This window comes from Corvus kubaryi, unplaced genomic scaffold (genome assembly GCF_017639235.1).
Source record: "Corvus kubaryi isolate FWS band 111438036 unplaced genomic scaffold, C.kubaryi_AGA036_p1.0 69, whole genome shotgun sequence".
NCBI lineage: Eukaryota > Metazoa > Chordata > Aves > Passeriformes > Corvidae > Corvus > Corvus kubaryi.
Window position 1 is genome coordinate 4,095,632 of NW_024582057.1, and position 26,864 is coordinate 4,122,495.

At 41.5% G+C, this 26,864-nt stretch overlaps 1 protein-coding gene across 1 annotated transcript; it reads left to right on the forward strand.

The window, feature by feature from the left end:
* Positions 1-464: 464 nt before the first annotated feature.
* Positions 465-11,628, forward strand: STMND1 (stathmin domain containing 1). The gene is given in 9 exon segments (XM_042049004.1): positions 465-3,530; positions 4,415-4,550; positions 6,681-6,829; positions 10,739-10,864; positions 11,289-11,336; positions 11,338-11,419; positions 11,422-11,484; positions 11,487-11,522; positions 11,525-11,628. Coding segments are annotated over 9 exon segments (867 nt in total). The 5' UTR covers positions 465-3,407.
* Positions 11,629-26,864: the final 15,236 nt, after the last annotated feature.

A 26,864-nucleotide genomic window follows, 5' to 3' on the forward strand; every position in this document is an offset into this window, starting at 1 on the left:
TGACTTCAGTTGCAAAAATGCTTAGTTTTGGTCCATGTCCAACACCTTTGGTTTCCAGTCACCCTATCTTATCCCACCTCCTCATCTCTTTCTCTGTCCCTTCCTTCTGCCCATTCCACAAGCCAGCTCATTTCTTGCCTACTGCCCCCACCAGCCTCCAGACTCAGTCCCAGCTGCAGTCCCCCTCTCCCGGGGTGGATTTTTCCCCTCCACTCCATCACCCATGTGTCTAGCAGACAGCGAAAATGGGTACCCGTTTCCTTCTTCAGGCACAGCATGGGCTGCAGTCTTGCAGTCTTTCTGGCTTCAAACTCCTTCCCCCCCCCAAAATGACTACCCTGTGCTCACCAGTTGTCAGGGCATTTCCTCTTTAGCCACCAGACTATTCAGTCCTGTTTTCAAAGAGAAATATGGCAACTCAGAGTCCCTTAAAAATCCACCATCACTTTCTATTGTTCGAAGCCAGCAGGACTGCTACCAGACTAAAAATGTCAGAAATTTGCCTCTCCCTTTCAAATCAGCCAAGCTTTGGTTTGTTAATAACTGCAGTCAGCTTCCAAACCTTAGGAGAATGCCTTTTATCTGCATACATGTCAGGGTGGTGATACTAAATGGAAATCGGTCACTTAGCAGGACCAGCAAAGCCTTGCTGTATAGCAGAAACGCCATTCCATGGATAGTACTTTTCTCCCCTCTCTGCAGCAGCTCACTAATTTAGGTGTATAAATCAGAGACAGCTGATAAGGTCACAGATACCAAGATGTCCTGCCTCCCATTTAATTTTGCCAAGCATCCTGCAAGCCATCAAACAGCTTCAGATTTGGAAGTTTTGAAAACAACTCTCCTCATTTTAAAATACTCATACATTTCAATTTCCTCCACATACCACTAGCAATTACAGAAACAGCTTTCTGATTTTGTAGTGATTATTCCCCAGCATGCACATCCCTGTGACTGGCTTTTGTTTTCATTCTCACAAGATAAGGCATAGAGAGACCTGCATTTTTTCCTCTTTTCACCATTACTAGCCTTCTCACAGCTCCTCTTTCTCTCTAGTTTCCATGTTGTGCTTCACATAAGCTCCATTCCATGTGTTTTCTTAAAGGCAAATATCTTAATTTGTATTTATGAAAATCCTCTATTTTTTCACATACCACACATCCTGGTGCCTTGACTGTACTGAAACTTGCTTATTTTTAATGTTACATATTAATGAAAAGCTGCTAAAATGAGAGAAAGGATTTTCTATCGTCAGTCAGCATCAGCATGAGAGCAGTCTGCTCTTGAAAGCCTGTAGCTCTGATTGTTCAAAAACATACTGTTCACCACGTCAATTTAATCATGTGCGTCAGATATTAAAAGTTCAGGCTCTAAGTGCACAAATCCTGTTAAGATCCGAGAAAGTTCTTTGCCATAAATATTAATGGAGGCCAATTTCATGCCACTTGTTACATCCCATGTACTCTTATTTCTTCAAACTATCACTTGTCTTGTCTTTTATGTGCCAATAATCAATTTGTAAAGCATAAATCATAAAGCTTACCCAGTTTTTGACTATGCTAAAGCCTATGATTTTACATTTAATCAATTTCCTTACTTTGATAAGTGGCATTATTTCCATTTTATCACCTTATCTGTGTTTAAGGGAACAAATAAAAATCACCTCTTTGAAAAGGATTAAAATTTCACTCATTGTTTACTTAAAACCAAGTTTTAGAACTGTACCATCACAGTAAGCATTTAATCAAAAATACAAACAAGAAGCTCAACCTGTCCATCCTGTTCTGCCCTACATCAAGCATCAATCATATTTCAGCATTACCACATGCAACCTGCAAACATCTGCTAAAGAGAGAAAACAGAACAACAACAACAAAATACCCACACACCAAAAGGTTACTTGACTTGCATTCTGTGTGAATTCAGACTGAACACAAGAGTCAGGTCCCTGTTGATCAGGGATGAAAAAAGAACAAGATGTCTTGGAAGACAGCTTTTTCTCAAGAAACAGCAGGTGCACATTTGATAGTGCCTTGCAGCACCAGGATGCCAGCACGGGTAGGTACAGTCACACACACACTCCGAGCTTGGTAGAGGCACTCACTAGAGAGAACCTGGAAGCCGTACAGGATCCTTAAGGCAGCGCCTTGCACAGTCAAGCAAGGCACCCTGGGGCAGGGAAGATCGCTTTAGGCTCCCTGCCATGCGAATGAGTTTATTCAGCTTTCCAGCCAGACCAGCTGAGGGCTTGGACTGGACACAAGAGGAACGCAAGAGGCTGCCTGCAGCCAGCCAGCCAGAGCAATCGCTTAAGCTGGAGTCACAGTGTCTCAGCAGTGGGGTTCATTTGATTCTGAAAGTCCATTGGTCTTACTATTTAAAAGAGACATTAGTCACGTAAACATCTCCGTTTCTCATATACACACAGAAAATTTGACAAGTTTTAAAGAAATGTTGCCACTACAAGTCAGGGTAAGGTCAGAAAAGTGACATTCGTTACCAGGGTCTCAGGAAGTTAAAAAAAAAACAACTTAAAAAAAAAAAAAAATCCTCATCATTATTAACAGTTACTCGAGCTTGTTCTCTCCTTCAAAAGGTTTTGAATCCTTATTTCATACAAAGAGCCTGTTTCATGTAAATATTTTGGGGGGGAAAAAAATCTACTTTTAACTATAACTAGCTGATGATGTCAGCACAAGTGACCCAAGACATGATCTTCAACTGAAAGCAGACTTAACATTTCTCTGCTATCTTTTATAACAACCTCTTGAAAGTATAAGCTATGGCTGCTTTTTTTCCTTTTTTTAAAATCTCCTACAGACATCTACTTCTAAGGATGTGAACAGACTCAAACAGCAATCAAGAAATTGTACAGTGATCTCAAAGGATGCTTAAAACATTTTCCCTAGTCACAGCCTGTCCCTGTCTCCTGATGACATTTTCTCCCATTTAGAAGCTTGCCTTACTGCCTGAAATTCCAGATTTAGAACTGATCTTTTCCCATGGCTAATGGTGTTGAAGTATACTTAACAAATCCAACCAGACACTGAAATGTGTGTATTTTACATGACAGTATCTTGCTCATCTAACAGCTTGAGTTCCCACAGGAGGTTCACTAACACCCTGGATGGCCTATGCAGACTTGGTACTCCTAGACCAGCATCCCAGCTCCACAGATGAAACATACTCCCTCTCAACTTATGAGAGGAGTGTCTGGACAAGGACAATGATGTCTGTACACCAGGACATAAGAAAAAAGCTTTCTGTGGAGTTATTTATTGTAGTAACAGGTCCTGGCAACAGTTAAGACTCCCTGGTGATAACGAATACGCAAGCTCTCAAGGAAGAGAATTGGGCATTCCTGCTCCCTGGACTTGCAGCAAGGAGCAGATGCTCACAATTTCACCATGGGCTGCAATATTTCTATCCAGGCTGCAGTTGCACAGCTGCCTTCTGAGCGGCTACAGAACAACCAGGGAGTCAAAAGCCAGGTGGTGACCTCTTCCCCACGGACGCCATCTGAAGTATGTTAGGAGATGCCTTAGCACACGAGTGTACCAGGAGGACATACACACACAGAGACATGGTTTTGCTGATGTTAGGGGTAGCTCTTTAAGAGAAGGGCTATCACTCATTCAGCTTAATACAATCCTTCTGGTACAGGGGAGGCAGATTCACCATTTGGCCACATGCATGATCTGACTTCACAGCACCTGAGAAGTTGCTTTTCACAGTCTGTCCCACTTGCCTCATTAAAGACAATTATAGGCACTCATCTCCCACACCAGTGATGGATTACAACACTGCAGCAAGGTGGATTTTGCCTCAAAAAGTTATTTTGAGGCAGGGGGCTTGTATATATGTAAATATTATATATGCGAAGCCACTTTGTGAAGCTTACAGAGTTGAGTTGGCTTAAGCCCAAACATACAGAGAAGAGACAAGAATACATCTAGGCTCTAATCCTGCATTATGTGGAGGTTCAAAGCTATTGTTTAGAAGGTGCACAGTTTAACACCTTACCAAGTGCCAATTTAAAACTCAGTTTTAAATTTCTAACAAATGTTCTGCATACAGAAGGCACTTAGAGTACTGAAACAATACTCCAGTAGAGTCAAATGGATTACGGACACATTTAACCTTAAAGTTATTGCCTTGTTTTGAAAAGGGAAAATGAAAAAAGAATTTTGAAATGGTCCAAGAGACCTTCACTCACCATCCACCTGTGACAGAACATGGATACGGTATCAGGAATGCCTGTCTTCCACTGCACTCTGAACCTCCCAATTCTATAGGGCTACTCTAGACAGCCTTTTAAATGTTTAGAAGCCCAAGTAGCTTTTCTCATTTGTTTCTTCATCTTGCTATAGACTAGAAATGACAGCATTGATGGAAGAGAGACAGACCTTCACAGGTTGGGGCAGCTTGACCAACAGGGACTTCAAAGGATGGAGCCAAACTTGAAGATGAGACCAGTGAGGAAATCTTCCCCAAGGAATCACCATGAAGCTTTACGTCTTTTCAGATAAGCAGCAACTCCCAAAGCACAGGTAAACAATAACTGAAGTTCACAACAGCTCCACAAACACAGACCTAGGAGGAAATAATCTTGAAGGTCTATTGCTACAGCCAGTTTCCATACTCAGAAAGGTTCATGCTGTGACACCACACAGACTGAGCTCCTAGCACTGGTTTAAAACTGTGACATAGTAGCACAGAGTAGCTGATGATTATGTTCTTCAGCCTGACTCAACCCTCACTACCAGAAGAGGAAGGAGGATCAATACTTTCCTTGGCAGATGCCTGGAATAGACCAAGAGAACAAACCCAGCCTTGTCCCCAGGGGCAGCCCTCTCTAACTGGGATTACAGTACATTGGGAAGGGAGGTTGCCCACAGGAGGCCTCTCAGTCTGGTGTTACAATGAGCTAGTTTTTATACAATGCCCTGACAAGCAGCAAGTAGAGATAGGACGTAAACACCCAATACCCTGTTATTTCTTCACGTTTGCAACCAGAAGTTGCAAGGCCAGTTATAATATGGAAAAAAAAGATAAAAACTCCAGAAATCATCATGACAACAAGCAAAGGTGTGCGAAGAATTTTTTTTCTTTCAAGTGCAAGTGAGCACTTAAACTTTTCTATAATCTTAGGATACCATTGCAGTACGAGTTGCTAATGGAAAAGCAGCACCATTTTTTGGTTTATTTAAACCCCCTAACTTCAAAGTTTAACTCTTGTATTTTTCAAGTGCTGTGAACATACTATGTTTAACAAATATGCTAAGTGGAATATCTAAAGTGGTTGTTTACTTTTTATAATAAACTGGACTTGTAATAAAGTATTTCAAATTGGACGCAAAAATAGTAATTAGTGGTGTTTGCTATTTTTTAAAGAGGACTTAACTCCCAATACCACAGAAGGACGTGATGAAAGGATTTCAGTTCATATTGAACAAAATTATTTGCTTGCTCTGAAATGGTTTCATTTAATTTTAAGCTCCTTTTCCTCCTACTTTCTAGAGGATAACTTCACAGGAAATTTCTGAACAGAAAGTTTTGAAATCATGCTTCAGTCTTCTTTTTCAAGACCAAAAAAGACATATCATACCAAGATACTTCAACTACATTTTTCTCCTGAATGGATTAGTAAAACCAATACAAATTCACATCACTTGTCAGTGTTGCCCACTCATCCTACTTTTATTTTTTGCCAGGATGTGTTTTGCTGTATACTGGCTTCTGACATTTGCATGTTCTGACTGACAGCTGAAGCCCAGTGCTTTTTGGGTAACTGGTTCGGTTATTTTAGGAGCAGTACGGAGTCAGCTACAGGGTGGTAGATGTTCTGTATTTTTGTTTTACAACTGAAAAATAAGTCAACATTGTAATACTCACTCTGCTCTTGAAGACTGGCAGATGTCAAGTATCTGCAATTTTGATTTGATCCAAGCATTTTTCATATAAGAGCTCTCACTTCTGCCAATAGAGATTGGGCAGATGGTAGAACTGTCAGCTGAGGACTGCAAAACCCAATGGGTCTTGGCCTGAAAGCTGCTCATTGTTTATTCATGTCTAATATGTGGAAACTAAACAGACACTCAGAAGAGTTATCAAATGACTTGGTTTTTAGTCCTAATGCTGTTTATAAATATATAATTGTTGAAATGCTTATGATCAGACTCAAATGTAGCAATGCTGTTACAACAAAAATCACATACCACACAAACACGTGAAAGTTTGGGTTTATTTAACAGACGAACATAGGGATCTTTACAATATGGCCATTAGTAGGCTTGTACTGTACCATCCTAGCCTGGCTTTCTCCAACTAGATCACAGAACCCTTAAGAATTCAAATTATCAAGGGCTCCTATGGACCCTCTTTGGGAACATGCTCAAAAAGTGACTTCACAGGTCTTCAACATATGCTTCCATGGTTTCCTGAACGTGCCCCTCTGGGTGTAACTGGACTAGGTGCCTGCACCATTCTTCAGGCCACTAAAATGTTTACTGCAAACTTTGAGCAGTGAAGAGAGGCTCCAGCTGGCCCTTCTCCACTGGACAGTCTCAGTATGTAACCTCTTAAAACAATAACTCTGGCATTGGAAATACATCATGAAGCATTGTTTGAATGCCAAGTGCTGTACAAGTATGAAGTTTTAATGTTTACATCTTTTGAAGACACACTGCTCACCAATGAGTTCATCAGTAAATCATCACCCTTAGAGGAAACAGAGGCAAAAATCATCATTCTTGAAGAGCTAAGGATGCAGGGAATAATCAAGAGCTGAAGTACCACTGCCAGAACTGGAGAAGCATATGAGAACAAGGTAAGTGTCATATGAAACAGGACTCCTGCTACAGCTTTGACTCTGCTGTGAGCACCCTGAGATGCAGGTTCTGTACACAATAAACATCCAAGCATATACATCCTCTTAGACTTTAGAAGCAAGTTGTTTAACAACAGAGAACTGCACTGTAGGGGTGTTAGTACAACAGAAGTTGGCAATGGTTTCCAGTTGTTCACCGTTTCTGGGCTTGTTTCAAATATGGACAAAGGAAATAACTTGCTCTTTGAAAAACTCACTGGAAGTTGCGTGCCAGTAGGGGATACAAATTTGTTTCTCAGGCCCATGAAACTAGAAGAAATGCTGCTGTCAGGACTTAAAATTACACTAAAATTAAGACATCAGAAATCCCAGATATCGACACTGCTGAGAAGTCTACAATTCATATCTGATCTCAGCCTAAGAAACCATTACAAAATTGATGTAAAAAAACTATGAAAAATTATAGAACTGCTATTTGACTAAGAAGCTAGTGTCCCTTTTCTTTGCATTCTGAATGATAACCTGAGATTTATTTCGGTTTCTGAACTCAAAGTTTTTTCTTCTGTTGTCAAGCATTGTGTTAAGGACCAGATGCCTGTTCTATAAAGGCTTTCGAGTACAGATGTCAGGAAGGAGGAGGTCTGCAGGACATCCGTAAGAAGTTTAACACGTTTATGGATATGCATTTTCCAAAGCATGATCCCATCACTGCTTGAACACCTGAACAATTCAAGCTCAAACCAAGGACGTCTGAGTAGCTTTATCATTTAAAGGGAAGCCATTCATGCATCTCTGACCTCAGCCACTTACGTTATTGAAAAATCAAACAGAAAATTTCATATTCTGTGATTCTGCGCAAAAAGGACTAAACAAGCAAGGGCTGCCTTACAGCCTGGCCACTGGTGCTGCCTAACACATTTCCTATTGCCAGCACTTTGGAAAATGGGATAGAGGGTCTCCAACTACAGCTTCTCTGTAGCCTTTACTTACTTCTTTCAGACAGATTTTTGAGTATCCAAGAGGATTGGCCCCTCTGTGGCTAAGTTTAGGTAACATACTGCAGGCAGGTTTTTGTATTTTTCCCCTTCATAACACAGGCGAGCGTCTGCTCTTTATTTCCTATTGTATTTAAAAGCTGTCTGGTATTAAATTACACAGATCCTTTTATTGACAGAAACTCAGTCTCTGCTATTTCTCCTTAGAGAATTTCTATTCTCCCAACAGGAAGAAGGCACTTTTTTTCAGTCTTAAAATGAGTAGAGATTTTTAAATGAACCTCATATTTTTCACTAACAAAGCCAACTTTTCCAAGTGATACTTTATATTTGAGCTGGGCCCACTGCTGGATAGCCTACAAGTGAAAACATAAATCTGTCACTAGCTGTTAACTATCAGCTCTCCCTTAGCAGCAACAGAAAACTCAGCCTGTGCTACTTTCCTTAAGGATAACTTATTCCATTAAAGCTCAAATCCAGCAGATTTCCTATGAATAGACAGATTAAATGCATTTAACACAGACACAGTAGAAAAGGTGTAGTACCCAGACTTATTGCAAATTACAACATGCAGTTCTGGATTTTGCTCATTAACACACAGGTAAATTCATATCTGAAATTTTGGAACTGACCAGGAATAAGTACGAATTTATGCCAAGTTTCATTCCTAGCACTAGCTTCAATGAAAAAATGAACTCATGGCCCTCACAACCCTATAAAAGATGAGTACAACCAGGTTTGAGATTATTTTTACAGTAACATTGGAGAGAGAGAGAACCTTGCTAGAGCTTTCCCTTCCTGTGCATAGTTCTGCTTCACGTAAGTATCTGCGTCCCTGAAGCCTTGGCAGCATTACCCATCTTCTCCAGATTTCCTGCCATGGCCAACACTGTGAAACAGCTACATTAGAAGTGTTCAGTCTTCTGACCATCCCTTACTTTATCCTGAATGAAGGAACTTAAAGCAGTACATGTTAGGATGTCTTGTTACACTTGTTTCTAAGGATTACTGCTCTAAAGGAGCAGTACCTTTGAGAGCAACATTTTATGCACCTAGCATAACAAAGCCAAGGAAGAGCCATACACACCATGGGATAAACCAGCCTCTACAATTTTAACAGTGGCTCTTACTAAAAATGGTAGCAGAGACAAAGCTTTCACCTAAGACACAGGTAGGCTTCTTTCCATTATTGCATTTTAGCACCTGCTGGAAGTTGCTTTTACCCTTTATTGCTTCAAAGAGATTGTATATCATGGGATATCTCAAGTTGGAAGGGACCCATAAGAATCATTGAGTCCAGATTCCTGCTCTCTGCAGGACTACCAAAAACTGGACCACATGACTAAGTGCCATTCAGATGCTTGCTAAACTCTGACGGGCCTAGTGCCATGACCACTTCCCTGAGGTGCCTGTTCCAGTGCCTGACCACCCCCTCAACAAGGAACCTTCTTCTAATTTCTAAAGTATCGTAGCTGATGTCAAACATGAAAATGTTTAACTCTAACCTCTGAGGAGTTACATTAAACTCCTAATAAACAGCCCTTCTCCCAGGAAATGGCAGGAGTTGAATTGCAGGCAGAACAGGACCCTTTAGTTCATTAGTGTACCAACAGCTGTAGGACATCATCTATCAGGTACCTTTTTTCCAAGTCTACTTTTAAAGACACTCCTACATGTGCAAGCTTTTGGAGGGTAAGCAAAAGGACCAAAAGCGGTCATTTCAAATGGAACGGTCTGTGGGAATTTTATCTTCTTATCATGCATTATCATTTACAGGGAATGCACTCAGGTTATTTTAGTGTTTCTATTGCTGTTAGCTTTCAGTGTGGGTTCATTGAAGCTATGAGGACTCTTGATCTCCAAAACTGTTTAGCTCAAAGACAAGTTCTTTTCTTAGCTTGTATAGACACAGAACAATCTGGAAAGCAACCTGCTTGCTGAATACTCTGCTTTGTTTGGACAAACCAGGAAGAATTTTCCAACCACCTCTTTCTATACAGTCCACAGTTTATCTTGGCTAAGGAACAGCATGGTCAGTATGCAACACCTTCGTGCTTTGGGCTTTTGCTGGAATGGTCTTTCTCATTAAATAGAAGAGTTTCTTTTTTCTTTTGAAAAAAAAACCCTTTTGATTCATTTTTATAATGATTGAACATTTCTTTGTTCAGATTTTTTGTGTCATCTGCATTGAGAATGTCTCCTTTGTATATCGGTTTTCTTGCTACTGATTCATGCTCCACCTTCATCTCACTTCATGAGTCATCTTCTATACTATTTGCAGCACTTAACACTTCTGGCAGTGAGGCCTGACTTCTAGAGTTATTTATGGCAATAAAAGGCTGAGGAGCAGATAACTCAGGAAACTGGTAACAGGATAGTGATTACCTCAACCCTAGGTCCTCAGTGTGGGTTTAACGCTGCTAAACCTCACATAGAAAATGGCAGAATTCAGCCTCCTGGCTAATCACATAATCACCACATCTTTCAGGACTAAGTGCTGCCCTCAGCAGCAGGGCTGTAGGATTGGGCTTCTCATTTGTATGCAGCAGAGACCAGTATTTATGATTATGAAGCTTTAACAAAACCATTCTTAAATCTCTTCAGCAGTAATAAAGTAACTTCTCTAAATCCTCAGGACCTCATTACCAAATCCCCACGTCTGCTGGGTGTACAGCAACACCACAAGCTTCACAGACACATCACTCACCAGCAAAGGGGAATTCTCACTGCAGACAACCCTCCCTCATGAGTGAGCACTGAGGTTATTAGCACATCATTATTTCTAGGCTTTCACTGGTATTGGAGTCCATCACCTCCATGCATGATGAAAAAAAAAAGCAGTAGGCAAGCAGCAATGTGTCATCCCAACAATAAAATATACCATGCTGAAAGCTTTTAATGTCTCTACATCTAGAGAGATGTCCTGCAAAAGACACTGAAGAAACCCCCAGCTAGGCTGGAAAAAATTCAGTTTGGAAATGAGGAAGTGGGTCATTTTACAGTGAAGGACATGAAGCCTTCTGCTGAAGGAAAGAAACAGGTCATCTAATTCTGCTGTGTATTTTTCCAGGGTTTGCTTTATCACCCGAAACCCTCTACTTTCTTATAAATCAAGCTAATGCAGACACTTTATGTACAGCCTACTAGCAAAACCTGATTAACTTCAGTACAGTGGCTCTTATATTTATCTCATAGATGTTGCAAGTCCAGGTTTATTTTTGCTGAAAGCCTGGAAGATTACTCTAAAAATATTCTTAAGAGAGGAAACTTCTGGAGCAGTCTTTTTTTGTTCCTATAGCAAAAGATTCATAGTCCATGGACACCAGAACAAATTGACTAAATTCAGTGATAATCTTCTGACTACATTTGGATAAAAAGACAGAAAGAACTGCTGCATGTTTTTGACACATACCTACCTCCATCCCTCATTACAGAGCATTGCTCATTTTGTTGTTTTGTTCTAGGTTAGGGAAGAGGAACTGAACAAAATGCCACAACACATCACATCATTTTTTCCCCCCAGAAACTGCTCACCAAACCACAAGGAAACAGACTGAAAAGGACTGCCCAGGTTTTGAAAGTCAAGGAGGTACAGACACCCTCAGCCCTTACTTTTAGATGCTGAGCCAGGGGTGCTGCTGTGGAAAACAACTGCAGTTGACACACAAACAATTATACTGAGGACTCTGTCATTGACTCTTGATAACGTACAGCTGCATCTATGAATCGATCTGGATCTGTCTTGCAAATATGAAGAACTCCTCTGTTCCCTGCAAATGTCTTCTTGAGGGCATAAGTAAATGATTTATTGCAGGGCACAGCTGAGTCTTGCTGGTACCTATCTCACCTGGGAAAAGGTATCTAATCTGTGTGTAACAACACATTAATTAGAAGAAACAACTGAGAGGAACCAGGAAGAGGCAAATTAGTAACAAGCCAGTCACTAAATTCAAGCACACACACATTATCATGATTCTATCAAATTTAATTTACTATTATTATATTATTAAATTTATCTAACTTCTTTAATGGCTCAATGAAAAGATTCCCTTTCCCTAAGGATCAGGAGGTTGGAAACACGTTGTATACACAGAGGAATACACAAAAGCAGGAGCACTCAAGGAAAAAGCTGCGAGCAGCAGGCATTCAGGACAGTAGAAGAACATGTTGGGACCCTAAGAATTTTAACTTACTGTGCAGAGAGACTGGCAGAGAGGTGAGACCTTCAGACAGTAAGGCAACAACAGGCCCCAAGAACATCTCTTTGACAAGCATTGAGCATATGAGGGAAAGACAGAACAAGTACCAAAAGTATAATGGAGAAAACAACAAATGGGCTGAGATATACAAAGCACAGGTGAGTTGGAAGGAGATGACTGTTTCTGTTACAGAGTTGTGTGTCTGGTCTGTCTCCTGACTTTGGAATCCTCTATGCCCTACCTCCAATGGGCATAAAACATTTACTATAGCCAGCTCTTTCAAAAAACAAGTAAAGCAACTGTTTCATTTGCAGTCTCCCTGCTATCAGCCCTGCCACCACCTCCTAGTCCATACCCACTACCATTTGGGCCACTGGCCCTGCCCACCTCCCTTCCTCACTAAACCCACACCATGCTCACCTCTGCTCCTAGCCTGGCTTTTTACTTTCTTACCTCCCGCTACAGGTGACACATTTTTCCTTTCCACTTTCCCAGCCAAGGAAATCCAGCTGCAGCACAGGACCACTCTTCTCTCAAATCACAGGCCAAGCACTGCAGAACAGATTAAAAGATAGCCCCTATTTTTACAGCTTTATGGCAGTTCTCCTATCACTCTCAGGAATAAAAAAAGCTTTCCTGCTTTCTCTTCTCTTCTCTTGACAGACTTGTACTAAATCACTAAGGGGAGGAGCAAGAGATTATCTTGTTTCCTAAGCAGCTGGGATCCCACCTGAGAAGCTGAGAAAAGCAGCCCATAAGATAGAGCCTGTTCTTTCAGCCTACCTCCAGGCCTGGTTCAGTTGGCATGTTTTGCAAAAAAATTCTTTTAGCAATAGAGAAGAAAACCTGAACATCACCCTGTGTTGCCTGGAAAGAGCAATGAAGAAACAGGAAAGTAAGAAAAAACCCCTTAGAAAATAGAGAAACTTTACTCAGCTGGTTCAAAATTTTCCAACAATCTGGCAAATAGGAAAATTAAGAGATCTGAGGGTACATTCTCACTACAGTAAACCCAAGCTGTTGCCTGAATTTTATTTCTTAGGCACTTTCAGCTAAGGCTACCTGGCCAGGTGTGGAATAAAAACTGATGTATGTATATACATGCATCCATATAGACTGTTCCACCAAGTTAGAGTAATTTGCCTGCCCTGGCAACGAAGTTACTCGAGTGCTAGTAGTCTCCCAGCACCTTCTCATAGTTTCAGAAGGGCAAACGATCATCTGTTTGCAGCCAATGCCATTTCTTCCATTATTTCCTGGGCAAGAATTTTAGCTCCCTGCAGCACAAAGCCTGATAAACCCCTGAGAAAAGCACAGCATCAGGAAAGGTGCCTTTTTGTAACAGGACCACTCATGTGATTCTGCCTGGCTCATCTGTGTGCCACACGTGATTGTTAATCTCTCAAATCAACCATGCCACAAAGATGCACTGAAAAAAGCAACAAGAAACAAGAGGGCCTTTGCAAGTGTAGGACTAATAGCAGTCTACCCCAGAAAAACTTCCTAGAATCAAAGATTTGAGATGAAGCTGGGGCACAGTGTAGTTCAGCTGGTGGGCTGAGAAGTGATGCTGTCTAGCTTGTCAGCTTTACTTGGGGAAAGCACAAATCTGTTTCAGAAGTGAAACACTCAATTCTTCTTCCTGTGCACATCCAAGAACTTAAGCCCAGAGTAGGTAACTTTTCCACTTGCATCTGGAATGGGGCAGGGTGGGTGTTAAAGGTCAGTAGCCTGGTACATGCTTTGTGAAGGGGTTGTTGACCCCGCTAGACCAGGGGGAGTAACATTCTGAGGCTTTCTAGGATGCTTTTTGGAAGAGGCTGAACACTGTGTAGAAGCAGTAGAAGGAAACTTCAGAAAAAAAGGCGCATGGATTTATGCTTTTACAATCTTTACAACAACTTTAATTATTGCCTCTATTAGGAGGATCTGCTGAAACCCACAATTTCATGCTTTTTGACACAAGTTTCTGAGCATCCTTCTTCAACAGAAAATACAAACTCTTGGCTGAGCACACAGTTTAAATATTTTCTGGATTTGGAAATAATTTTAAAATAAAGACCAAATGTCTCTGTTGAGTAAACTAATTTTAGTGTTATTAATAAGAGAAGCAGTTAAGGCCTGTCTTACTGAATTGTGTATTTAATTGAATACTGATCTAACTCCCACTGAAAACCATCCATGTCTTTCCATTACTTTCAGTGGATGTTGGACTTGTCTCTTGATGCTTATGAGAGTAGCTAAGCAGGGAGAACTAAGTTACATTTCTGAGCAAAGAAACAGCTTGCTGTTTTGACGTAGTTCAAAGGAACAGTACATTGTGAATATTCGTGTGTGTAAAATTACACTGAGATGTAGCTGACAACTGCAGGGCTCCTAGCCATGGCTAACTGCACAAAAAAAGCAGGACAGCAAATGGGTGCCAGGTGTCCGCTTTTAAAATGCCTTCAAGTATTAAATTTTCTCCTGCTGGACTGCTGGGTGTCTTACCAAAACCCTCAGGGCACAGTTCAACAACTCCCATGACTAAGCACCACAGACTTGTGTCACAGTCACATTTGCACTACTCCCTGTCCCTTGACAGGTTGAAAAGGCACCAGCTAAGCAATAGGAGCCCACACCACCATAGCAACTGTGGAAGAGAGCACTGGTCTCCCTGTCAGTGGTGATCTCTCTCTGCTAGCTGTGAATGGAAGGAGACACACAAGTATAGGCAAGGGTGACTTGAGCAGATGCCAGGGCTCGCCCTCCTCAGACACAACCTGGACCTGTTTCCATAGGAGTAATTTGCCTGAATTTACTCCCTTGAGCTTTACCAGAGGGCAGCCAACTTTCTGAGACTGAACTCAAACTGGCTGAGCAACCAGGTGAACAGAGTCGGAGCTACAGATATTTGAGTGCACCAGCATCACTGGTGCGCAGCTTAGGTGCAGGCCAGAGGATTCCTACCCCTGCTGTTTGGGGATAACCCCTCAGTCTGCTCTAAACCACGGACGCCCTGTGAGAGGCAGCGAGCCCTTACCTCAGGTAATGTGTGTGGGGAGGCCTTTTGGAGCCTCCTGCTTGCATGACGAAGAAATGGTCGGTGCACGATGCTGTAACACGTAGTCAAGCTCCTCTGAGCACAGGGTTGAGTGCAGCTTGCTGCTCCTGCGCTGGGATTTTCGCTGGAATTCCAGCACAAAGCGCCCCCGGCAGGGGTCACCCTGCCCCGCGGAACTCTCTCCCGGCTCCGCTCCCCGCCCCAGCACTGCCACTGGGGAGGTCAGGTGTTTATTCCTGCTTTTTTTTTTTTTTCCCCCCTGAGTTTCTGAACAGGAAGGGAGAATGTTCCGTGCGTGCTGTATTTATGCCGCCGTCCCTTTAAAGTCAGTTTCCTAAGATACCCGGCTAAAAGAAGGATGTGAATAACTATTCGTTCATGCTGTCACCAGGAAGAAAAACGGGAGAAAAAATAGAGTTCCAAGAATACAGAAAGACAAGTTCAAGGGAAGTAAAATTATGCATGTACTATCAGTTTGCTTTTTCTCTTACTCCAGAGGCAACTCTGCCACAGGAAGCAATGCCAGCCATCCTCCTCACAGCTTTTTCCTACAAGAGTCACCTCTACCGAAAGGAAATGTTCTGTGTGATGCTGAAATGAAGAGTTCAAAGGAAGGGAAATAAATACTCAAAATAATCAGTGGGTCGGGGCTGGTTTTGCTTTTATGGGGGTTTGCATCTGTCTGAAGGAAAGGCAATAGCCGGGATCCTGTGCTGGTGGGAGCTCGCAGGGTCAGGCCCCTTTGCTTGAGCCTGACGTTCATGTTTGTCCCTCGAGCTCATTCCTGGGCAGGTGCGAGTGCTGCTGGAGGTCCCTGTGGGGTATGGTCAGAGTTCCTCCCTTCGTGAGTCTGTGTTTCTTCTCCCCTCATATTGATTTTGTCTCTTTCTCTTTTTGTTCATCTGTTCCTCTGATACTGTTCCTTATGACCCAGTTTGTCTTCTCTCCAGCATGCAGAGGAGCCACTAGGCTTTTTCCTGTCCTTGCTGCACTGCAGTTCTTTATACATTGAAGAAAAATGTTCCATTTAAAATATCAGTCCTTGCTGCTGGACCACCAAAATCCTCCCATTTCAAAACAATGTCTGAACAGCTAGAACAAACGTTTTTCTCACAAAAAGCAAGACACAGTTGACCACTATGCCCTTCATCTTCGGGGAGACATAAAATACACACCTAGACCAAATTCTCAAATAAGTCCCTAATATTCAATAGACTGGAGTAGCTGGCAGGAACTGTCTCCCATTTTGAAGCATTTGAACTCAACATCCAAATGGTTTTATGTTGCGTAAGTCTCTGTTTTATAAACAGCCTGTAGTGCTGAGACAGTGTGCTGCAGCAGCTCTCGGGAGCTCTCTCTTGTGAAGCTGCACTGTTTCCTAAATTGCTCTGTTCTCACTTCTAATATTATCCAGAATGATGAAACTAAATTTGTTCCTTAGAGCTTTGCGTTAGCTGCCTGCCTCTGTCAGTGCACTTCAGACCAAGCCAAAATACTGAATGGTGGGGGCACAATTGTGCTACACAATGTGATGCTTTGGCATGATTTCAAGAAACTTAATGCCAGAAAGGGTCAGTAAATAATGTAATAACTTCCTATATATACAGAACTTTACATTTAATTACAGACTGAGGTACTAAGGGTACAGAAGGATTGTAAATGAAAAAAAATGAACCAGGAGCCTTCAACCTCCCTTTGTTTTTCAATGTTAACTTTACATTTCAAAACAACTTGTCCTCTTTTCAACTTCTGTCAGAAGTGCTGGTTTCCTTTGAGGAGCCAAAAGTTCTTGTTTCAGGCAGCACATCAAGAGAAACCATGTTTTCCCAGCACAGAGTCAGCAAGTACTGAAAAGAGACTTCAGTGACTGTAGAAGCAATTACTGAAAATATCCCAGTTGGTGTAAGACGCCCAGGTCTTAATGTGCAGGGGAAGCTTTGGGAGCAGTGGGCATAGGTAAGGGGCAGGATTAATAAGAAGAGAGGGTGGTTTAGGATAGAAAGCACCAGGGTGCTTTAGGATAGAAAAGTCCCAGAATGGCAATGCCAAAAGTATTTCCCTCCTCCATTTGAAAAACAAAGCAAAGCAAAACAAAACACAAAGTTTTGATAAAACAAAGAGGCAACTTTACTTTACAAAGTAAAGCCAGTACCAATCACACACAGCAGGAACTCAATTTAGCATAGTGAACTCCCTCTCTTTTCCTGTTGACTTGCAGATTAGGAAGGCACAGGATAAAGAGATCCTGTCAGAGATATTAACAGAGCTCTCCTGCAAAGATACCATACATAAGCTCTGGTCACAGCCTCTCCTTACCATGAAGCAGCCAGCTCTGGAGATGTGTTTCCAGCTGATTGACACTATCTCCAAGAGAGTGAGGACAGGGATGAGTTAGAATGTCCTACCCAAGTGTGTGACCCCTGTGTGCCCTCACTCACAGCTACCCTATTAACCCTTCTGCCTGGGATTTAATTCTGTGGAGTGGTTTGTTCTGAAATAGAGACCTGACTGATATATAAATAGCAGAATAAACTTGCCCACTATCACCACTTTTCCACTCCCCTTATATTCAGTTTTCTCTTGTTCCTTCTCTGTTCTAACAGGCCATCTTTTATTTTTAATATTTGAGTATCTCTGGCAGGTGCTAGATCTATTCTTCTTCTCTTGAAGTTTTAGCATAAGAATTATTTTGTTTTGGAGGAAAGTGGGGAAAGAAAATTAATAAGGTAAACATAAACAAATTCAGAAAAATATTTGCAAAGACAGGACTGGGAAACCTCTCTCCTCCACATGAGAGCATTTAGTGTGCTCTGGCAATACATAGTGACTGGCTACTATAGTATGTTAATATGACTGCTTCCATTATTTTCATTCTGTTTATATTCTGGAAGATACTAAAGCCAGCTGGTGATACAGAAGGTAATGGTTGTTGGTGATGGCATCTCTGAGAGCTGTTTAGACTAGAGTCATGCTTAAAAATCAAGTAAGATCCTGCTGCAGAAAGTCCAGCTGGAACTAAAAACTTCCATCTGAAGTTGTGGTCTCAGTTCTGAGAGCCATTACCTTTCCTGTTACACTCCCTGGACGCCTAGAGCTAAAAAAATGAGCTATTAGAGTTGGAATTACTGAGCCAAAGCTCTCAGTCTGGGACTACAAGGGATCACAATCCTCAGTAACATACTGTGTTACACTGTGACTTCCTCTACAGTGGGAAATTAAACATTCCTGGGATCAAGTAGCATGGAATGCCAACATACAGCCTATTAAATGGTCCTTGATCCAGAGTATCTTCTGAATTGTGCCTGGGAGCTGTTGGGACAGTGCTAGCTGGCCAATGTAACAACTGCCAGAGGCTGTTTGGACAACTGAACTCATGACAAGTTTGTTAATCCTCAGAAATCTTCCTTGACACTTTAAATTCCTAGAGTGAGCACCATCTGTCTGAAACAATGTTTTCCTCACATTTCTGACAAGTGTAGTACTCCTTCCTCTATCCTCTATATTATGTGCCTTTGATCTATACTACCAAAATACTTATAATTATCCCATGATTTAATACTGACCTGTTAGAAACAGGCTACATTAGTTAATAAACAGTCATATTAAATATGAAACTCATTAACCTGTACCCAGTCTGCTTGTCACAAATACTGGTTGTTACCACCAGCTCTAGCAATTTATCAATAAGTGTCATACTTTACCATATTCTTTTTCCCATAAGAGTTCCTGGAAGATCACCACTTTGCAAAGGCAGTTCAACCATTCTTTGGGGACACTTGCTGGCTGACAGGCAAAAAAAAAAAAAAAAAAAAGAGAGGCCACTAAAGAGAAAACTTTCTGGTGGATAGCCCTCATGAGCTAGGAAGTCAGTGGACTACAAGTGCTCCCCAGCAACTAAGCTGCTCCTAGGCATATCCGTATCAGCCTTCAAAAGAAAAAGATACTTCACGATCCTATAGGATACTGAAAACAAGCACTAGATGGAGCAGTGGGTAAACGTCTGGACTCTCTCCCTGCTTACATTCAATCCATGAAGTTACCAGATAGCCCTCTTGGAATCTGAGCTGACAAACTGATGCCAGGTCAGTACTTTGTGAAGACGCAAGTGTGCCTTGGTAGGGCTGAAACATTGGGCCGTATTACATGGCTCTTTGGATTCAGTGCAATTAATACTGATGGATAACTGGGGGCCACATTCTTAGATATATTCTTAGATTTTTGTACATTCTTTGTCTAACAGTTTTGACTAATATGCATTCTTTTTGAAGATTTTCATTAAGGATCTGTAAGTCCACAGTATCCCACTTATCATTTGACTGCTGAGGACTTCAGTCAACAAAATCAAAACCAGACCTTTTTAATTATGCATAGTGCATTACACCTTGTCTGCCTTACAAAAATATCACAGCTTTTTCATAGCTGAGAGTGCACAAAGATTCTGGTCTTCCTTGGTGTTTGAAGATTCCCAATATAGGGTGTCCCTAACATTAGACAACTCAAAATGTATATGAAGGGGGAGAAATTTTCACAAGGCATCTGGTCTGGGTTTCAGGCATTTTCCCAGTGGAAGAAAAAGTTATCTTGTTGGAAAGGAAAAAGCATATTGTTAGGAAACAGTCTCATGATTCTTAGGGTAACTTGGAGGGAAAGAGGAATGCCAAAGTGAATAGCTTTTAAGCATTTGGGAATGCCAGTGTGGACTTCAGCTTTCTTTAAAGAACAAAAAATAGAAAAGGGGAGGGAATATTTCCACCTCTTCCCTTGACAAAAACAATCTTTGTAATGTCAACCAACAGCTAGTGTTGAGCTTATCACTCCCTCCACTCTGCCCTGCCCTCCCATCTCAGTAACCTGTTCTGGCTTCTGAAACTCACACCCTTTGGAACTGATTGAATAATGGACTTTTCACTTCAGGCTCTGCATCAAGTAAGAGAAAAAAAATCCTGTGGGTTGCATATGGAGTTATTCAATCTAGCTTCAAGACCCTACATTTGAAAATTCACTGTAAAAATGAAAGAGGGTCACTTCTAAAATGAAAAGTTAAATGGATTGTTTTGAAAATAACAATTGTTTTAAGGCCTTACCTGTCCTTGTTTTTTTCCCTCTGGACTGTTTATCAAAACCTGCCCTAGTTTGCCAATTTCATGGCAAATTACTTCAGTTTTCCAGAAACTGCAGATGTCCCTCACCAGATTACTAAGAAAATAACAGTAGAGTATATCATGTTTGCGTGAGAGCTATTTGAAGAATTATTCATGTCAGCAGTTAGTCATAAACCTTTATACAAACATTTCTATCACCAGAAAGCTGATGACAACCCCAAATTCTTCTCCTAATTTTTTCCCCCACTCTTCCCTTCTCTAACGCACTTCCTAAATGAATCCAATGATCTGCCCAGAATTCATCCATCCAACTTTATGCCTAAGATATGCACCAAGGAGGCAGGAACAGCTTACAGCTTGGTTAGAAGGACTCAAAAATAAGTTTCATTTACTCATGTAAACTTGGCATTTAGCTGAATTCAAGCATTGACAGGCTAGTGGTTGTTGTTTAGCTGCAAAACCAATTTATTTTACATTTTAAGACCCAGTGTAGCATCCTGCTACATCTCTCAATAGCCTCAGTGACTTTAGCTGCAAGGGAGAGCCAAGCCCAGCCCACGCAAACAGTAATTACTGCGTTGTTCACCTTGTTCCCCTTCAGTCACCGGTAACAAGAATTGATGCCCAAACAGCAAAGAGTGGTCAGATGGCTCATTCTCATCTCCTCCAGCACAGGTACCACAGGCAGTCACTGAGGAGGATGGACAACTGGAGACAGGAGATTGCCTGCTTTATCTGTGCCTGAAGCTGGTCCTGATTCAAGGTGTGATGGCAGAACATGTCAACATGTGACAGCACCCTTATTTTCAAAGTATATGCAAGATGTCAGCGTTAAAACCTGGGCCAGGAAAAGGCTGAAAATAAGCAAAGGAATGCTAAATCACACCTTAAAATCCTACTCCAGAGAAATGCAAAAAGACACTATTAACCTGAGCCAAAAGCACTTGGTGTTGGAAGGAAAACCCAAGCAAGAGTGGCTAAATTGACAGGAAAAAACCTCAAGTTATGCAAATATGAATGACAATATTGATCAGGAACAAGAACATTACTGTCACATAATGGGGAAAAGTAATTTGCACATGGCAATATCCGCTGGCAGGATTGCTGTGAATAATTACTCGGAGGTTCAATTTAGTAATGATTATCACTGAGACTATTTTAAAGAAGAAAAGAGTATAGGATGTTAGCAGAGAATTTTAGTTTTGTTTGTTACTTTATTAATGAGGATTTGTATAATGCCTTATTAGTCATCATTTGTATTTTTGTAGAGGCCTTCATTATAAAAGTCCCTCTACAGAGAGACCTAATTGATTCTATGGAGAGAACCACACTGATTTTGAGGATATGTACAATAAATATTGCATCACTTTCACGTGCTTTTCTGTTGGCTATACAGGAGACAATACACTGTCTCTGCAAAACTGTAGACCCAGATGTAAACAGGACTATCCTAAAATAGTGAGTACTCTGAATTTGCCTAAAATATACGTATTATTGCAGTATGCTCCTATTTCAAATGACAGTTGTTCTGAATTATGATAAGGTACTTTAATTAAAGATTTTACCATTTATAAACATTTCTTGAACTTGAAAGCCAGGCATTTATTTAGCAGCATGTTATTCCACTTAATGGGACAATGAAGAGTAGAAGCAAAACCAGGCTACCTGCAATTTCTGGCATCCTGTGTATCATTGTCATCAAAGTGATGCTGTGGCAAGGGGAACAGCTCAAGCGCATCACTAAGCTCTGAAACAAGCTATGCCATTATGTGAAAGTTCCCATGAAGCCCCAGTGACTGTTAAATTATTGAATGTGAATTGCTTGAAAATGCAGTATTTCCAATAATTCCTTTGCAAAAGACTGAAATTTTGTTCCCTACTAGATGTCTCAAGCAATAATAAAATCAAAGCACGAAATCCCTATGCAACAGCAGATTAAAGGGAATGAGGAGAGCGTAAGGTATTATTGAAAAATAAAATTAAGGATAATCTTGTATTAAGTGTTTGGATTCAGTCTTCATCCAGAAAGAAAATCCTACAATAGTACCTATGGATTCATCTTCTGCTAGTATTAAATGTTACTGGTTTCCCCACATTGTCACTATGACCCTCTGTGCAGTGGAGTCAAAATTATTTGGCTCATTGCTGTGAACTCTGTTCTCTTATTGTCAACAGACAGCACTCTCTTTCTGCCAAAAAGCTGGGATGTGTGCAAAGCAGGAAGACTTGGGCCTTGCCCTTTCCCCCTTGCACGTTACCTCTTCCCCCTTCCCCTCCCCTCCCCTTCCCCTCTCCTTCCCTTTCCCTCTCCTTTCTTTTCTGTGCTTTTCTTAGGACAGCAAAACAGCTGTTTTATTAGTGTGATCCTGGAGAACTCAGACTGCAGGTCTATCAGTTTATAACTATTATACATATGTATAGTATACATGTATTTGTATACACAGCATTTTGTATCAGCCAGTTAAACGTGATTATGGGATTTTGTTTTCCTGCTGGTAGGGTATAACTTTTATTTAATAAGAGGAGCATAGGTATTGCAGCTTTTCCTACATGCCTCTTGGGAACTTTCTTTGACATCTAAAGCCTTTTTCTGGCAACCAGTTTGTTCTCTAACAACAGCAGGCGGGGAGTTGTGATAGATCCCACTTAGTCTTTTGAGAAACAACTAAATTCTGTGAGTTAACTTGTCTTCTTTTACCATCTAAGGAATATTGGCAGGCTGCAACCATTTTCCTCTGTTAGCCCTTGAAATGATTCTTCATGCTTTTGTCACATAATTAAAATTAGATTATTGCAACTCCCTGCTGGCTGGCCTTAGAGCTTTGTAAACACTCCAGCTGGCCCCTAGGTTCATAGTGAAAGGGATGCTCTAAGCATATTCTTTCTTTGTCCTCTCTTCTCTCATCTGTGTTGAAATCGCTGCACTTGCTAACTGCCAGCAGAATGTATTAGGTTATTGCTTTCTAAGGGCAGTGAACATAATGTTAGAGACATTATGTGCCAAAGTCTCTCTCAAGCTTTGCTTGAAAGAGTCTGGATGCAAGAGCTTTCAATCTATTTTCTCTTTGTTGGTGAGGTCTCTTTTTGCTGAAAAGAAGGGAAAGAAGGGGGAGGGAGTGGAGGAGCACAGGCTCTCCTAACAGAGCATTCAAATAGAAAATGCATACAGCTACACAATTTCAAAACCAGGGGCTGACTTTCACTGACCAGTGTGTAAATACCATGGACATTATGCAGTTGCTTCTTCTCCTATGATAAAATGACTCCCTTCCACCCCGATAGATGAAAGCCATTTTGAAATAACAGCATCTCCCACTCCAGCCAGGCTTTCTGAGTTCAGTAGGGAGCATTCCTGGCTGACTTCTTTTTATGTCACATTTGCTTATGGACCGTTACTCCCACATTCACATCCAGCCAGTTCCATCTTATAAATCTTGCATGGAACATCGCGACCGTGTGAGATTTGCCTGATGAGCTTGTAGGGATTATCATATTAAAGTTCTCAAGAGTCTGAATGACTAATTGTTAATGAGAGAGAAAAATGCAGGGATAATGGTGCTTTAAAAGTAAGTGATACTAATGGCATAGTTTGTGTTTGGATGTGATTGCTCATCTTGCTGTCACACGTAGAGATTATCTCTTAGTGTCCTCTAGTTTTATAGGCCTATAACCTCAACTCTATAATCAGATAGTCAGTAAGCACTTATTCTGCTGAAGAAGAACTACAGTGGTGAAGAAACACAAACAGGCAGTAAAGCTGGCTCTATTGAACTCTCCAAAACTATCAGAGCCTCACCACTGAAGCCAAGAGTACATTTGTTTGGGTTGAGTTTTTACAGAGCCTTGGCCAGCCAGTGTTATGAAACGGTGACTATGGCTGCAGAACCACAGGAGCAATACTGTAGAATACGAATATTCCCCTTATTTGTGCTTCACCTTTTCTCTCATATTAATGATTTATGTTCCAGCCTGGTCACCTCTGTGCCCAGTCACTTTTTCTGTGCTATCTATTCCTTTGGACACCAGTATTTAGTCATGCAGTGCTGTTACTATCCAGGGGCTTGGTTTTAAATCTCTTGGACAGATTTCCAGAATGACTCCCCCATCCAGCTGAAAGCATAAGCACTGCGGGTCTTTGGCAGCTCTGCAAATCAAGAGTACAGCTCCTAGAAAAAGTCTGAAAACAGTTGATTCTTACACTCAGCTTCCTGCCACAGTGCAGTTTGTGACTGCTGGCAGCCACAACATAACATAAGCTCCATTTCTTTTCTCCCCTGTCTCATTGGAGCTTTTGCTAACATAAATACGTTACCACGGGTGAGCAAGTGCACAGCGCCATGGCTAATGCAGAGAACTTCCTCTCCTGTGATAGAGATGGCATTTGCCATGCTCTGCTGCCTTGCCAGTGCAAACATCTCCACTGGGGACCTCGCCACCGCAGTGCTGGCATGCCATTGCCTTTGAACAGAGACGGTGCCAACCTCCCAGACAGCCGTAAGCATGCGAAGCCAAGACACCATGCATCAGGGCCTGTGCATGTGTCAAGGACAGGTTTCCCAGGCTGAAATGTCAAAGCAAGTGTTTTTTCCCTCAGGAGGTGCATTTGTCTCTATGGTGAAGAAAATGTATTATCACAAGTGTTGCCTTTGAGCTCAGAGCTGGATAAAGACCAAACAGACACTGAATCCAGCAAAATTTCAGCAACCCCCTCTTCAGAAACATTCACATCCTCTGACAACTTTTTTCTTCCAAGAACCAGTCTGCTTCCAAAGAGAGAGCTGAATGCTGACCAACACAGTCCTTGCTTCCAGACTTTGCATGACAACTGCTTGGAAAGCAACACGTAAAGTTTGTTCTATTGAGGACTACTCTCAAGTCTAGAGCCCTTGTTAGCCAAGTTGGGACTCCACTTCTTGTGAGCCTGTGTCCCCAGATCTTGGCATAGATAAATGGCCTCTAACTGGGCTCTTTATTTTGCTCCTAACATTACAGACCCCACACAGAGACACAACCCATAGTTTCAGACCTGGGGCTTGCAGAGGGCTGTGCAGTGATCCTATTGCTACTGAGTCCCAAAGGCATCTAAGGGACAACTGATTCCAGCATGCTGGCAAGCCAGTTAGGACCCCTGCTCCTGACTTCACACCAGCTTCCTTCTCGGTGTCAGCTGCTGACTCTGACTGAGTTAGTCACTGCTGTGAGCCAAAAGAGCCAGGACCCAGAGGGTATTTCACTCTTAAAACATCTTGCAATGCTGCAGAAATGCAGGCTTGTGGAATGAAACAGTTAAGCAGGAGGAGATGGATACTTTATCACTTGACCAAAGTGGGCAAGCAGAAAATCTCCAGTTGCCTCTCACAAGTCATTTCATGTTATTTCTCCTGTGTTGCTCTGATGTTTTCCTGTTTCAAAGAGAGTGGGGGTGGTATGGAGTTTTGTTTCTTTCCTTATTTTTAATTAGCACCTCTGTGCAGTGACCCAACCAAAGCCTCATCTCCCCAACAGAAGCCTGTCTGACCACAACTTGCATGTTGCAATTTTCATTCACAGGCAAAGACTGTTGTCCAAGTATTTTTACTCTGTCATAATCAAAATACAAATTGTGGCTTAACTTAAAATAGACATGTCAGAAACACTTGACATGACCTGCATACCTGTCAACAAGTGATAATCAAATTTCCTTGCCGTACTAAAGTTGGGCAGAAGACATTTATTTAAGAAAAAAACCAACCCAACCTATCTGGTTTCCATATCATATTGAATTTCTGAGACACAATGAGAGTTTTTCTTTTATGCAAAGGACGCTAAAAGGAGTACAAGCAGTTAAAGGGATGTCTGCTGAAGCTGGAACAAGGGTACAACTTCTTTTTGAAACAGCCTATGTGCAGCATTACTGAAACTTAAAGAGCAGAGGTGGAATTATTTCTCTGTTTTTTCCATGTATTGATTATGTAAATACAATTTCCCTTGTATAAATATTTAGCTTCTCTGTTTCTCTCTGAAAATCAAGCAGCAGCAGGGAAAGAAAAGCAGGGAATACAATTGTAAAGTTGGCATTACAGTGTATTTGTGAAAGTTGAGAGCACAAATTGTAGTGCATTTTTAATGAAGGTAAAACCCAAACTGACACTGTCACTTACAAAATTATTGGGAAAAAATATTACACAGTGCCGAAAGGAAACTTCATACAGAGAAGTTTCTTTTAAAAAAATGTTTAGCAGAAAAAGATAAAGGTGTAAGGAAAGAGAAATTATTCCAGCTCCTTTCTGCACAAACTTCCTTTGGAAATACTTGCCGGAAACAAAACCCACATCCCAGGAATACAAACAAATAGGCTTGTATAGTACATGGTTAAAATTATCAATGTCTCACTAACTTGTGATCCAGACTAAGCAGGGCATTAAGAAATCCAAAAGAGCACAGCATCTTCTATTCCTGAGGAGACTGAAAGGGGACACTGACATAACAGTTTCCAACAGCTGTGATAACAGCCTGCGCAGGGTCATGCTGGAGCTGATGGACAACAGCCCCTTGCACACAGAGCACTGGGGCCGTGCTTCACAGGGCTGCCTGTTGCCAGGCTCAGCTCTGGTTACCTTGTACAGTATATCACAGACTAATCCTTCTGTGCTTGTCTGAGTCCTCCTCCGAGGGGTTCTCCCCCATCTCCTTTTCTGGTTTTGCCAAGGCAGAGGA